This window comes from Styela clava, chromosome 9 (assembly GCF_964204865.1).
Source record: "Styela clava chromosome 9, kaStyClav1.hap1.2, whole genome shotgun sequence".
Classification (NCBI taxonomy): domain Eukaryota; kingdom Metazoa; phylum Chordata; class Ascidiacea; order Stolidobranchia; family Styelidae; genus Styela; species Styela clava.
The window spans coordinates 12,889,255-12,902,316 of NC_135258.1; the positions used below are offsets into that span (position 1 = coordinate 12,889,255).

Genomic DNA, 13,062 nt, shown 5'->3' on the forward strand with positions numbered 1-13,062 from the left:
CACAACATCTACTCTAATGTCAGTGGCTATTGAAACTCTTGGAAAACGATTTATAATGCAATAAGCTAAATCTTACTAAGAAGCCAAATGAAATATGATTGATGCATAAATTCAGTCTATGAAAAAATGAAAAGAACTTTTGACTTGAATCATCTTTATGCGATCCATTTTTACCGCTCAGGACTTACACTTTGCGAACCGCTATGATGTGTGATTAGGGAGGAGTATTTGGCTTTATGCCTCTGCCTTTCATTCTGTGCCCACTGCTCCTAAAAAAACTGCTTTAACCACTTTGGTTCACAGGAGCCAGAGCTTCGAGAACAAAGAGCCTCAGGTTGGCGATCGCTGCCATAGGGCTTTTAAGTAGTTCTAAAATTTTCATAAAAAATTATTACAATAATACAAAAGAATATTAGAAATACCACACGTTACATGCAAATACAAAGTTAAAATTTCTCTCATAAACGATTAAATTCCCTTCTCGAGAGGAACTTCCCACCTGTTTGAAAACCCTGGTCTGGTGCGATGCAGATTTTAATATGTCTCCATTTCATTTGCAGGTTGAAACTTTAACATTTTATCTTTCTTTTTCAGCAACAAAGCATGGAAGAAACAGAAAAACATTTTGAATATATTTCGAAACTGGCACACCATTTGTACTCGGAGGTAAATTATTTGTTATTTCGTCTTGATGAACAAGACAATATACCAAATTATACTATATTTACTGAATTATTTTAATATCAGATCATAGCGACAGCAAAATATAATTTATGTCTGTATTAAACAACATATTTGAAATAACACGCAAAGGTACGAAGTGTTTTTTTTTGGTCACAGTTATAAATTTGACTTTCCCAGGGTTCGTAATATTCAGACTTCTAAATTTCGTATTTTGAGTCATAAACTGAAACAAATCGTTAAATGTTTTTCGTAGTAAAATGCTGTTATGCCTGGGACGGTCTCTCACTCCATGACAGAAATTTCACTGTTAAAAATGTACCCACTCAATTTACTAGATGGCATATATGAGCTGATTGGTCTATGAGGAGGCTATTGAAGTTGAGAAGCCTAACATTGATATAAAATTCTTTTAAGTGTGATATGAAATTGTATGTCAGCAATTTATGCCCAGATTCACTAAACCGCTTAGTAAATACAGTCCCGGTTGTATGAAAGAGGTCTTTAGGTATGTGTGAACAATCTTATCATTTGGGTGAGATTTTATGTTTTTTTTTAACAATTTTTTCTTCGAATTAATTTTGTCTTCAACTTGAAACACAACATTTTTCAGGGTATGTTGGACAGACATGATTTTCTTAACTGGGTTGTTGAAACAATGGAAAAAATCAGATTACTTGGCACGCATGCACTGAGTTATGTAATGCCTATGGTAATGAAATATATACAGGTCAGATCATTAACATTGTTAATTTATATTCCAATGTACGGAATATCTTTTTCTAAGTTTTTATTGTTGTTGAAAAAAAGCCCCATTTCTGCTCTTCAACCAACCAACCTGAACAATTTATATTGAAAAATGGAATCATTTTTGAAAGGCTATTTGTTTTTATTCCTAATTCTCTTACATTGGAACCATTTCAGTATCATTATGAAGAATTCAATCCAATTTCATGTCATGTTTTGAATATTTCTAACAGTGTGTTAATTGATGATGGGGTGATAATAAACTCTTACTAATTTGATACCTATCTGAATGCATACGGAATGAAAAAAGGTTTTCAAATATGGAAAATCAAATATTTGATATATTGCCCTGACAACACCACAAATTAATGCATGTTATGGATATTGAATTGGATGATAATAATAAAAAAAAATATTGCATACGTTTTTCTTTTTCCCACAGATATTGAAACTTGAATGATGCTATATTTAGTCTGACCATCAGATGTCAATAGTTAAAATCAAAAAAATTTCAAACGGAAAATAAACCTAAATACTGAAACTTATTTTTCGGAATTAAACTAACTAAGAATACATTTAATTATTCTGTTCATTTTGGACATCCCTGTTCAATATTTCTCATTTAGATTTCTTCATTTGTGTTTTTTCCAAATTCAGGACATCATAAAGAATCAACTTTTATCAAGACGACTTGCTTTTGTTACAAGTCGATTGTTAAACTGGATGTTAAATGAATCGACGTGGGGTGGTGGTAATTCATCCTTGTCATCATCTATTAATAATAAATCATCAAATGCAATTGAATCTCCCTCTGCACCTATGTCAGTGTAAGTATTATTGAAATATTATAAGCATTTACTGATAATTGGGCGCTCCAGATGTGTATGTACCAATATGGAGGTAACTAATTTTGTTTGTCTACCTTACATCAAGATGTGTGAAGGGTCTGAAGCCTATGGGCAGGGGGTATTCACTTGGCTAACACAGACAGCCCCTGAACCCATATAGAACTAAAAAAAGGAAAATCGGAACAAATAACCATAACCTGGTACATATACTACAGGAGTACCGATAATTGTATAAAATAATTTTGAAAGATGAATCTGATATTTAAGAATTAAGAACAGAAAAATGGTTTGCAGGAATCTTGTTTTAAAACCTGGGTTTTCAAATATTCCATGTGGCAGTGTTGCAACAACCTTCATTATTGTTGTTTTCATTGGTGTTATAAAAAAAAGTGTTACGGTAAATGCTGCAACTAAGAGACCATTCGATTTAAAATATTCAATACTCAAAGATATACGAATATTCTAATACTTAATTTATTTTTCATACTTCTAATTTTTACTATGGAAGGTCTGATATTTTGCCCCAATTTATTTTTTTCCATGAATTCTTGGCCATGGGCACAGCTTCATAGGGCATTTGTTACAATTCCTCTAACATTTCGACTGGAATTTTGCTGTTGTGCCCATATATTTGAATAATGCTTTTATTGTTTTTTCATATCCTGACAATGATGCAGTGGGCCACCATCTGTCTCTGGTCAGCAATCACAGAAGCAGCTTTCTGCTCCTCCGACTTCGAGTCAAGGTGCCAAGCCCTCGTCGCCTCAAAAAAACGGGCAACAAAACTCTATAGCAAAGCCCCGTACTTTGCCAACGAACTTTCCTAAGTCGTTAGAAGACATTGCTCACGGACTTATATGCATTATACAATGTATTACGATGGAGTGCCCCGGCGCGCTTGTTTGGTACCAACCAGATGACCCAAAGACCCCTGGATCACCTTTGGACTATTTACCCGTCGCTCCGTCTCTCTTACCTCTGCCTTCCACAACGAAAATTGAGTCATTAAGGGATAATAATGATAATTTAACGAGGTAAGATATATTAATTTGAATGAATTATTATCTACCATTTTGGAGAAGATAAATTGAAGTCACAATCTGGTATTTTATTATATCCAAATGAATAAAATATGTTTTGTTAATATTTAATAACAATGGTTCACTCACAAAAATCAAATTCAGATACCTACGCCAATCATTAAACATTAATTACTTCAGTCTCAAATAGTAGTTGTGGTCTTGTTTACTTGCACAGAAAAGAAGGAACTGTAACTTGATAAAATGAGATTATGTGATACATTATGTACTACATATGCTTGTAGATATCTTATGTGACATATCACTTGATTTTGAGTAGATATTGTGTGCACTAAGTTTTAAAAATCGGAACTTATGTAACTAAGATGACAATTAGCATAAAAATAGAATTGAGTAAGGGCTCTTTAATAATGACTTGTTTATGGGCCTGATATCTGAATATTATTCCATCCCTGATATTTATCATCTACGGTATATCAAGTTTTTAGAAAAATATGTAATTTCTTTCAAAGGGCGAGGTTACGTGAGATGGAAGCCGATGTAATTCAACGTTCCTACGCTGCCGAAATGAGATGGTCATCCGATAAGTGCCAAGAATCTGCGACCGGTCAAACGATAACGAGAGTTTTGAATACGTTAGAAGCTCTCGATAAACAACAAAATTTTGATCGAACTGAACCCATTGATTTTATTTATAATAAAATTTTTGTTCATAATAACAGCAAAGACGGTAGTGGTAATGACCAGGTATAAAATTGTATATTTTATCAAAGACCATTAACTTGCGACTAGTTTAAAATTTTATGGGTTTAAATTGTTCAAAACATCAGAGAATTGTATATATACAAGAGAATTACCCTTAGATTTACAAAGCTTAGTAATGATTTACTTTTGAGAGCCATATTTGATGTAGTTAAATTTTCTTAAATCCTTGAAAAATTCAGATGTTTCGAAATTATAAACTGTCTGAGACGAACACTTGAATTGTCAACCTTGAGATAGTGTAAAATTTCAATGAAATTCATCTCTCATTCACTTCAACATAGAACACTTTAACTTGAAGGAGTTCCAAATCATATTTTAGAATAATCTAAATAGATTAAATCAGCAATATATATATATTACTTTTTGGTGCTCCCGAAGTATGCGAACCAAGATGGCAGACATCGGAACGTAACATGCGTAACAGGTTAGGGTTAGGCGATAATTTTTTTCCAATATTCCTTATTTTAGTCCTATTATCAGTTCGAAGACTAGCCAGGAGCCTCCCGTAGTATTTATACCTAAAATTATGGCCTAACCCTAACCTAGTACACATATTACATTCCGATGTCCGCCATCTTGGTTCGCATACTTCAGGAGCCCCTACTTTTTAGACTATAAAAACCCTTTTTTATATTAACTAAACATTTCCTACGTTTAGACGTCACAAGCTGGTGAAGAGGCTGTCATTTGGCTATTATGTGAATGGGCCATAACAGCTCAAAGACTCGGCGAACATAGAGCTGGTGTCGTAGCCAAACTTCTTGATAAAAGACAGGTGAATATTAAGAATGGCCATTTGGTAATTAATGAGAATCAAAACCAAACAGAAAAATTTCCTTTACTGGTTATTGGACTAACGTTGGACGTAAGTTAATTTACTTCAAAAATTCTGTAGGTTCGATGGGTTTTGTTTTTCACCTTTTATGTGATGGTGTCATCAAATTTTAAAATTGCACACCGTGTGGTGATTTCGCGATATGGTCGTTAGCGAAGTTTTTTGAAAAGGAAGTCTACCTGTACTGTAAAAGATTTGATACTATTTCAATTTACCTTAGTGTCCATATATTTGAGCATTGATTTCTTGTTTCAGGAAAAAATTGCGCACGAACGGGAGCAAGCCGCCATGATGTCATCCAAACTTTTTAATTCATCTGGTACAGCGACTTCAAGTTCGAATCCCGGTTCAGTCGGCACACCGTTGTTGTCACCTCCTCCTCAACTTCTTGTAGAAGGAATGGAACCTCCTCAAAACGACACTCGAGCCTCTGTACAACCACCTACGCAACAGAATTTAGTCGTCAATAATAATCCACACATGTTTCAAGCTATTTTATTCAATTTTCTTGATACACAAGCCCCACTTTTAGGTAAGTTTTATTACTTATCGATCTTGATCTGTAAGTAAGTTGTTAGGTTTTTGTCTGTTTGTTTGTTTGTCTGTTAGATACCGACGATATCTCACGAAAGCGAGGTTGAATCTGCACCAAATTTTGCATGTGCATTCATCATATCTCGGAACAAAAACCTATTGATTTTGGATGAATTATGTTGTATAATTAGCGAGTTATTAATTAATTAGTGATGGGACACACGGTGTCGCTATGGAATAATAACTTTCGATCGATAAGTCTTCGGTCTCTGACCGATATTCTCGTTTCTATGTTTTGTTGAGAATTAATGGAATTGATGAATCACTATTTGAATGGCAATTTGAATGCATAGTTAGGAATATGAATGGATGTATGGTCCCAGTTACCATTTGAATGCTGGCTGTTAGTAGGAATAGGTATGGTTATTTGGTCCCATTTGAATGGTCTCTTGTATGTATAGTTTGGATTATGGATGGATGAAATATACCAGGGGTGGCTAACACCTTGATCGTGACCGACCGATAGATCGTCACGTCTCAAGCAGTTGATCGCGTCTGATGTTGAATGAATTTAATAAAATACCCCAAAAATTGCCTTGAATCAGCTGTGTGCTTTAAAACAGGAAGAATACAGTACTGTAGGCTACATGTGCAAAATAGAATATTCACATACAGTATTTGAGTCTGCGCAGGGCCCAATAGAGCATATTATTATGCAACAAATGCAAGTTTTGCCACTGCCAAAGTTTAAAAATAAAGTGCCGAATATCGCCTATCCTGACTGACAAACGATCCTACAATAACTTGCAGTATGCGAAAGTTATTGTCTCACTCCACGAGTAGTGTGGTAAATTGTGTTCGCAATGGTAGCAGTGACATCAGAATGCCCATTTTTTTCTTATTCCACGCGAGCGAACAATCAGACTTGGAGGAAATTGTAAATTAGATACTGAAGTCATGCAACATTCATGGTTTGAGAATATTTATTTTTCGTTGTTTAGAATATACATGAATACTTGGCCAGGTTTCATGAAGAATTTTCTACACTTACGACTAAAAATTAAGCAGGCGTTATATCTGAATTGTATGATTTGAATAAATCTTAAATAAATGATGAAACATTTACTCCGGGTACAATTAAATATTCAAATCAACAACTTAAATGGAACATAAAAAATGCAAATTTAGTGTTGATATTATAAAGAATGCCCTTACAAAGCCTTCTTATTGGCAGCGGTTGGATTTTTTTATGCATGTGTGCAGTCATCTGCATATTCAGTGTCCATTTGTTTTTGTGTAGAACCTTATTACTGATCAGTCAATCGCGAGCTATTTGAAAATTTTAGTCGATTGCGGTCGAATGCAGGTTGGCCACTTCTGATATGGGTCCATCTTTTATGTAGGGTTAGCAATAAGGATGAATATATTATAGTACCATCATCATTTCAATGGCCTCTTTCGTAGAGGCTATTGGGATATCTCATATTCAGGGGGTTTCAATTTTGAAGGAAGCTGTATGAGTTGTATATGGTGAAAATGGTGAGAAATGTGCTAAGACTTGTGTGAAGCCTAAATATAAAATGTTGGGTCCGAAATTTAGTAAGTTTTTTTATTTGTTATAACTGTAATCTTTGTCTGAAAATTGCAATGTCTGAATTTCAGAAATCTGGGACATAACGTAAGACAGATTTTTAAATTTTCAAACCTGATGGCGTTTGATTTCATTTAATTCCCTATTCATGCTAAAATAAGTTCTATACAATACATTTCTGAAATCACTCTTTCCAAAATCATTGATTTGTTCGAATTGCAAATCTTGTTTTTTATATTCTCTCCAGATAACCCTTCAGATATGAAAGAACTTCAGTCTTTCAAAAATTTGGTCGTTTTATTTTCCGAGTTAATTCAACATGATGTTTTTTCTCACGATGAGTATGTCAGCGCACTCATATCGAGAGGAGATATCACTCCAGGTAAAATTTTATCATCAATATTTGAGTTATTTCAATTTTCACAATAGAGATAGATATGTTGGGAATATCGTTTTTCTTTGTGCTATTGATACCATTATCTGATTGGCAATTTTGAAAGCCGATATTGCAGAACACTAAAAAAAGTGGGAAATAAGTTCGAATCTTCACTCCCGAGAATTAATTTGATTAGATAAATATACACTCTAGATATCTCATAAGTTTATAGATAAAGTTTGTAATTTTGTTATGAATATATTAAATTGTCATGTTTGAGTTTTGAAAATTATGCACAAGTATTAGTATTTATTAAATGATTTCATATTTCTGGAAAAGAACGGTAAAAACCGTCAACCGATAGTGGGAAATGACATTTCCCAGTATCAGAAATCAGAATTATTTATAGATGTATTTATATGCCCTTTGCTTTGACAACGCTCTGTATAACCAGGCACTGATTTGATTCCTCGGTTCAGAATCGTTTTCCAAATTTATTACATGTGGGTGGAGTGGTGGGAATGGGACTTGAATCTGTGATTTTACTTGCGCTATCATCCTATTTAAGTCTAACCCTTGCAATTATTACTATAGTAAGCATTGGCATCGACTTATCTATCGACTCATGAAATAACGGTATTAGTTACCTGTTAGTAATGGCGTTTCTATAGATTCCTTCTATTCCAATTTTATTCCAGGTCAAATTTCTCCTTTGCCTATCTATATACCAACGTCCGGTCCTAGTTCGAACACAACAACAATAGGGTACACAAATCACAGTGTTGGAGTGATGTCCGTTGCTTCTGTTGGTCCAACGTCCGTCGGACCTTCAAGTAACAAGCCTTTGGTAAGTCATAGAGTTAAACTTTGGATGTCCTGAATAATGTCATCTTCTGAAAAGTATGAATTGTGATTATTTTAAAAGCCAATTTGATATTTTTAAATTATTGTTCAGGTATTTTGATAAATTAAATTCATTATGCAGTGAAATGATAATACGAGGTCTACTTTTCAAGATGTCATATCCAGCATTATTTAATTGTTTAATTAATTAATTTAACTGAAATTAATTGGCCAATCTCTTAAACTGAAACTTTTTGACTTATTCATTTCAGCTTTTATTTCAAATTAGAAGCTTTGAATATTACTAGTAGTATTCTATGCAACTATTTTTTGATGAAGCCTCCAAAATTTATATTGCGAATGGATAAAACAGTTTTATATTTCAGGACATGTTGTTGAAAAGTGACGCAGATGATGAACTACCTTCATCAGTAAGAAGTATAGATCCAAAAAATGACAGCGATCTAGTATTATTCTCTCCCGTCAATAACTCTGATATTTTGATGAGTCCCGATGGAAGGAATATGGCTGAAAGGTATGTGTTATTCTGTTCTATTTAGTAAGGAAAAATTTACTTCAGAAGATACAATAGAGAGGTACGTATGGTTGCAATGAGGTTGAAAACGTCATTCTCAAGTCAAGTATCATCTATCTTTCTCCACATCAATGGACAATGTGTCAACAATATATAAACACTCTTAATTTTGATTTGAGGCATTTATTCAAAAAAATATAGAGCTATTGAGGGCTGTTTGCCCATCTAAATTATTGGACATCTCAAGGGTATCTCCCCCTATTCAAGCAATTCCCCTAATAAACAAATCTTTGTAAAATGTTCTTCCCTAAAAAATGTATGAAAAAATGAAGCTGTCTCTCTGATAAAATAGATTTCATATTTTATTAAAAATGTACCGTAATAATTTTTCCCATTTTCCAATATTTTCAGGCACTTCACAGATGTCATCAAAGAGATTCCAGACAATTCCAAAGACAAGAACGGGGGCTTGGGACTCGGAATGCAAATGAAACGACCCACTGGTCCCATTTGGGGTTACAGGCAACCACGACATGTGCAATTCCTCATGCACTTCCCGATTTCATTCGAGGTAGTCAAATACATACAAAATTTAGTTATTTTTGATATATCTTTTTTATGTTGTAAATATATTAATTTGAAAGGCATGGTTTTTATTACCAAGGTCAAATTTTTTTACACATGTATCTCACTGTATAGAAACCTTTTCAGGGTAACGTATTTTCATGTTTAATACCGGTATATAACGGCGACGGACGCTGTATGCTATGAAAAAGGCTCAGCAGCCACTGATGTGTAAAGAGCTTCTTTATTTTGAAAGCACAAGCCTTTCGGGTTTGGGGTTGCCCACCCAATTTATAACACTCTTGGTGAGGTGGTGGGCATGGGATTTGAACCCAAGATTTTATTCTGCGATGCCATTATAGGTAAATCTAACGATTTAACCACTAGGACACCATGTTTTGTTCTTGTTAATCATTATTGCCCATTTAGATTTCAAGAGAAGAGTCTAATTTTTTTATTTTAATTCCAGGATGATGAAAGTATTCACGAATCAAATCAACGCCTAATGGTATTATATGGTGCCGGCAGGCAGAGAAACGAAGTAAAGAAAGCTGTGAAAAAGATAACAAAATATGTTTGTAAACTCGTTCAGAAGAGGTCGATCACTTCTCCTGCTGAAAATAGTTTTTGTAAGTTTTCTAGTGTTTCCTGCTTTTCAAAATGTTTGGTTTATTACTTCTCGATCTTAAGATCGGTAAGTATATTGATAGGAATTTGTCTGTATGTATGTATGTATGTCTGTCTGTGTGTGTGTCTGTTAGATGAACGCGATATCTCACGAACGCGTGGTTGAATCTGCTCCAAATTTTGCATGTGCATGCATCTTACCTCGGACCAGAAGCCTATAGATTTTGGGTTAATTATGTCGTATAATTAGCGAGTTATTAACTAATTACCGATCTAAGATCGATAAGTCTTCGGTCTCCGACCGATATTCTCGTTTGCTCATTGCCTTGTCTAGATTGACATTAGGACCTAAAACTTCCCTCTTGTATTAAACCTATTTTAAAGACTTTCAAAAATATTTTCAATCCGTTTCACAGATGGATATCCACAATATTTATTCTTAATTCTTAATAGCGTGTGTAATGTGTATGTACTACTTCAGTTTGCTCATTACTAAGAAGGTTTATACTTTTGTTATGTTGCTTCAAATTAGAATAATTCATTGCAAACTTTTACCGCTGTGTAAAAAATTAAAAACTAGGTTTGACCTAGAAAGTACCGACTTATTTTTCCAATTTATATTTAATTTGATTGTATGTGTATTTGAATATATTTATTATTGCCGTATTCAGGGTATTCAATTTTGACAAATGTTCACTTGTTATTGTCGAAATCCATTATTTTACAATTTTTTTTGTCAGGTATTCCGTCAACTAAAGTGCCAAGTGTCGGGGGTTCGAAGAAGTCGAAAAATCGAACGACAAACGACTTATCATTGTCTTCATCTTCTAATTCTCAGTCTCCCGATATGTTATTGAAACGTTTTCGTTGTTTATCGTACTTTGACCAGCATTATATAACAACACAAGCTTCGAAAGCCATTTTAACATCTTTTAGCGACTATGTATCTGAGAGGTGAGGGGCCAATTATTTTTTAAATGACGTACAAATATAGAGAACAATATAGGGGGGGGGGAACTAAAACCTTTTGTATAAATTCATTTGAGTTTGGACAAATCTAAATTAAGAATTATGCCAAATTAGAATTTGTGCCAATATGCCAAAATTTTAATTTGGGATTGCGCAATTTTTGATGGATTTTGGGGTATGCTAGTTTGATAGATAGCCAATTTTTTGGGGAAAATGCTAACTTTATTGAGCAAAATTTTTCAATATCACATTATTTATATATAAGGAAATTTTCCTGAAGCAAGGCCACGCACGATCACTCAGAAATAAAGGAGACTCACCTCTGAGTGAAGTTACGGGCAATTTGTTTAACCAAGGAATTCCCGTGCATTTTGCACAACCTTTATATCAGTATTCCTCATATCTTTCATCTTATCTTTATTCTCTTATCAATTTTTTATCATTTTTTAGGTCTCAGAATCTGCCGCTCATGAACAGTATTACATTGGTGCTTAATTTAATGGAAGAAGCATTAAATTTTGGCGGAATTGTCCAACTCGCCGTTCAAATATCTTCTGTTTTAACATCTCTGGAAACAGAAATATCAAGAAGGCATCCTACATTTGCAGGATGTTACACCAAAGATCTCGCCCTCAATATAGTATCTGTATTGAGGCATTACCAAAGGTATTGACGATTCAAATTTTATTAACACCACCTCACTCACCTAGGGTGTATAAATAGTTAGGTTATCCAAACCCGAAAGATTGCTTCCCATCTAAAAAATTGTTGCCTTTTATATATCAGGACTTCGTAGAGTGAAGGTGGAAAATGTCTAAAAATGGATAATAGAACCCTCTTACACTATATTTTATACCTAATATGGATGCATTCAGTACTTTTGTGATCTAAATCATTATAGATTCAAGTGTTAAAAAGGACTTAAAGACTCGAAAAACTCGTTTTGCATTTGATTTCGCAATGTTACCAAATATGTGGTTTCAAATAAATAATGCAATTAGGAAATCGCTGTCATGACGTTCATGTTAAAATAATGTGGTTATGATCATAATATATACTATTTTGACCAATGTAGGCGCTTTCAGATTTTTGTTTTATCGAAGGCAAGGTCTGAACAAGGCAATAATCGATTGGAATTCATTATAGAGTTTTTATTATGATACATAAAGATATGATATGCTCAACTTATGACATTATTGCTGTTGACTAATATTCAACAATATCTCGTTGTATTACTAATTTACTATTGCACTTCAAACTGTTGTTTTTGTTTTGTTTAAAAAATATCTATTTTTGTACTTTAGCTACCTCACTCTCGATATCGATTTAACACGGCAAGCGTTTGATGCCATGCATTCTTTCATCAAACAGTCAAATATTACTAATCCTGGCCATTGCACTTCGCCAGACAGGTAAATGATCGTAATATAAATTTTTAGAATTTGTTATATTGATTGGTAAATTGGTTAATAATTGTCACCGTGGAATAATCCTGCAACTGTCGTACTCTAAAGCAATTCAAATAGAGGTTTGCTTCGGGGTTTCTCAAATGGGCCCTCGGCTCCATAGAGGGCCACAGAACTGTTTTCCGGTCGCTAATATCACTAAGTGCCATTTGCGAATACTACATTAATTCAAATTAAATCGAAGGTGATTGCTTTTGTTTGACTGTAATGATTTTATTCTTTTATTTTCACTTGTTGGATTTTTTTTATTAAATATCTCGAATAAAAATGGAGGAAACGCCATTATAAGCACAAGTATGCAGAGTCTTTGCGAGTAGTAAAAAAATTCTTGTGTTCAAATTGCGCATCTATTACCTATTCAAACCCTTTTTATAATTTGATTTCAAAATATCCATATATTGCAGCCGTTCCCAACCGGGGTTGCGTGGCCAACCAAGGGGGCCACAGAGCAGTTGGATGGGGGCCACCATGCTATGCGTAAAACTGATATCACTTTTCAATATACAAGAAATCTCTGGTTCTTACTAGTTTCATTGCTTGATAGGGTTATTTCATAGGGTATTTTTACTTTGTTGAACATGAATTGTTTGAACATAGTTAGATTTGGAATCTACCAATAAAAATAACACTGGAATGATAAG

The 13,062-nt window shown here is 33.9% G+C and overlaps 1 protein-coding gene across 2 annotated transcripts in view; it reads left to right on the top strand.

Annotated features, from left to right (window-relative positions):
• The window catches only part of LOC120340213 (mediator of RNA polymerase II transcription subunit 12-like), a 51,244-nt gene that overhangs the window by 16,642 nt on the left and 21,540 nt on the right, over positions 1-13,062 (top strand). For both annotated transcript variants that reach the window (XM_039408504.2, XM_039408505.2), the window contains exons 7-21: positions 595-666; positions 1,295-1,411; positions 2,086-2,255; positions 2,954-3,310; positions 3,829-4,063; positions 4,740-4,856; positions 5,172-5,448; positions 7,289-7,423; positions 8,116-8,264; positions 8,647-8,795; positions 9,207-9,366; positions 9,829-9,988; positions 10,727-10,940; positions 11,406-11,621; positions 12,260-12,367. In XM_039408504.2, coding sequence (XP_039264438.2) covers positions 595-666; positions 1,295-1,411; positions 2,086-2,255; positions 2,954-3,310; positions 3,829-4,063; positions 4,740-4,856; positions 5,172-5,448; positions 7,289-7,423; positions 8,116-8,264; positions 8,647-8,795; positions 9,207-9,366; positions 9,829-9,988; positions 10,727-10,940; positions 11,406-11,621; positions 12,260-12,367 — 2,636 coding nt within the window. The remainder of the gene's footprint in view (positions 1-594; positions 667-1,294; positions 1,412-2,085; positions 2,256-2,953; positions 3,311-3,828; positions 4,064-4,739; positions 4,857-5,171; positions 5,449-7,288; positions 7,424-8,115; positions 8,265-8,646; positions 8,796-9,206; positions 9,367-9,828; positions 9,989-10,726; positions 10,941-11,405; positions 11,622-12,259; positions 12,368-13,062) is intronic.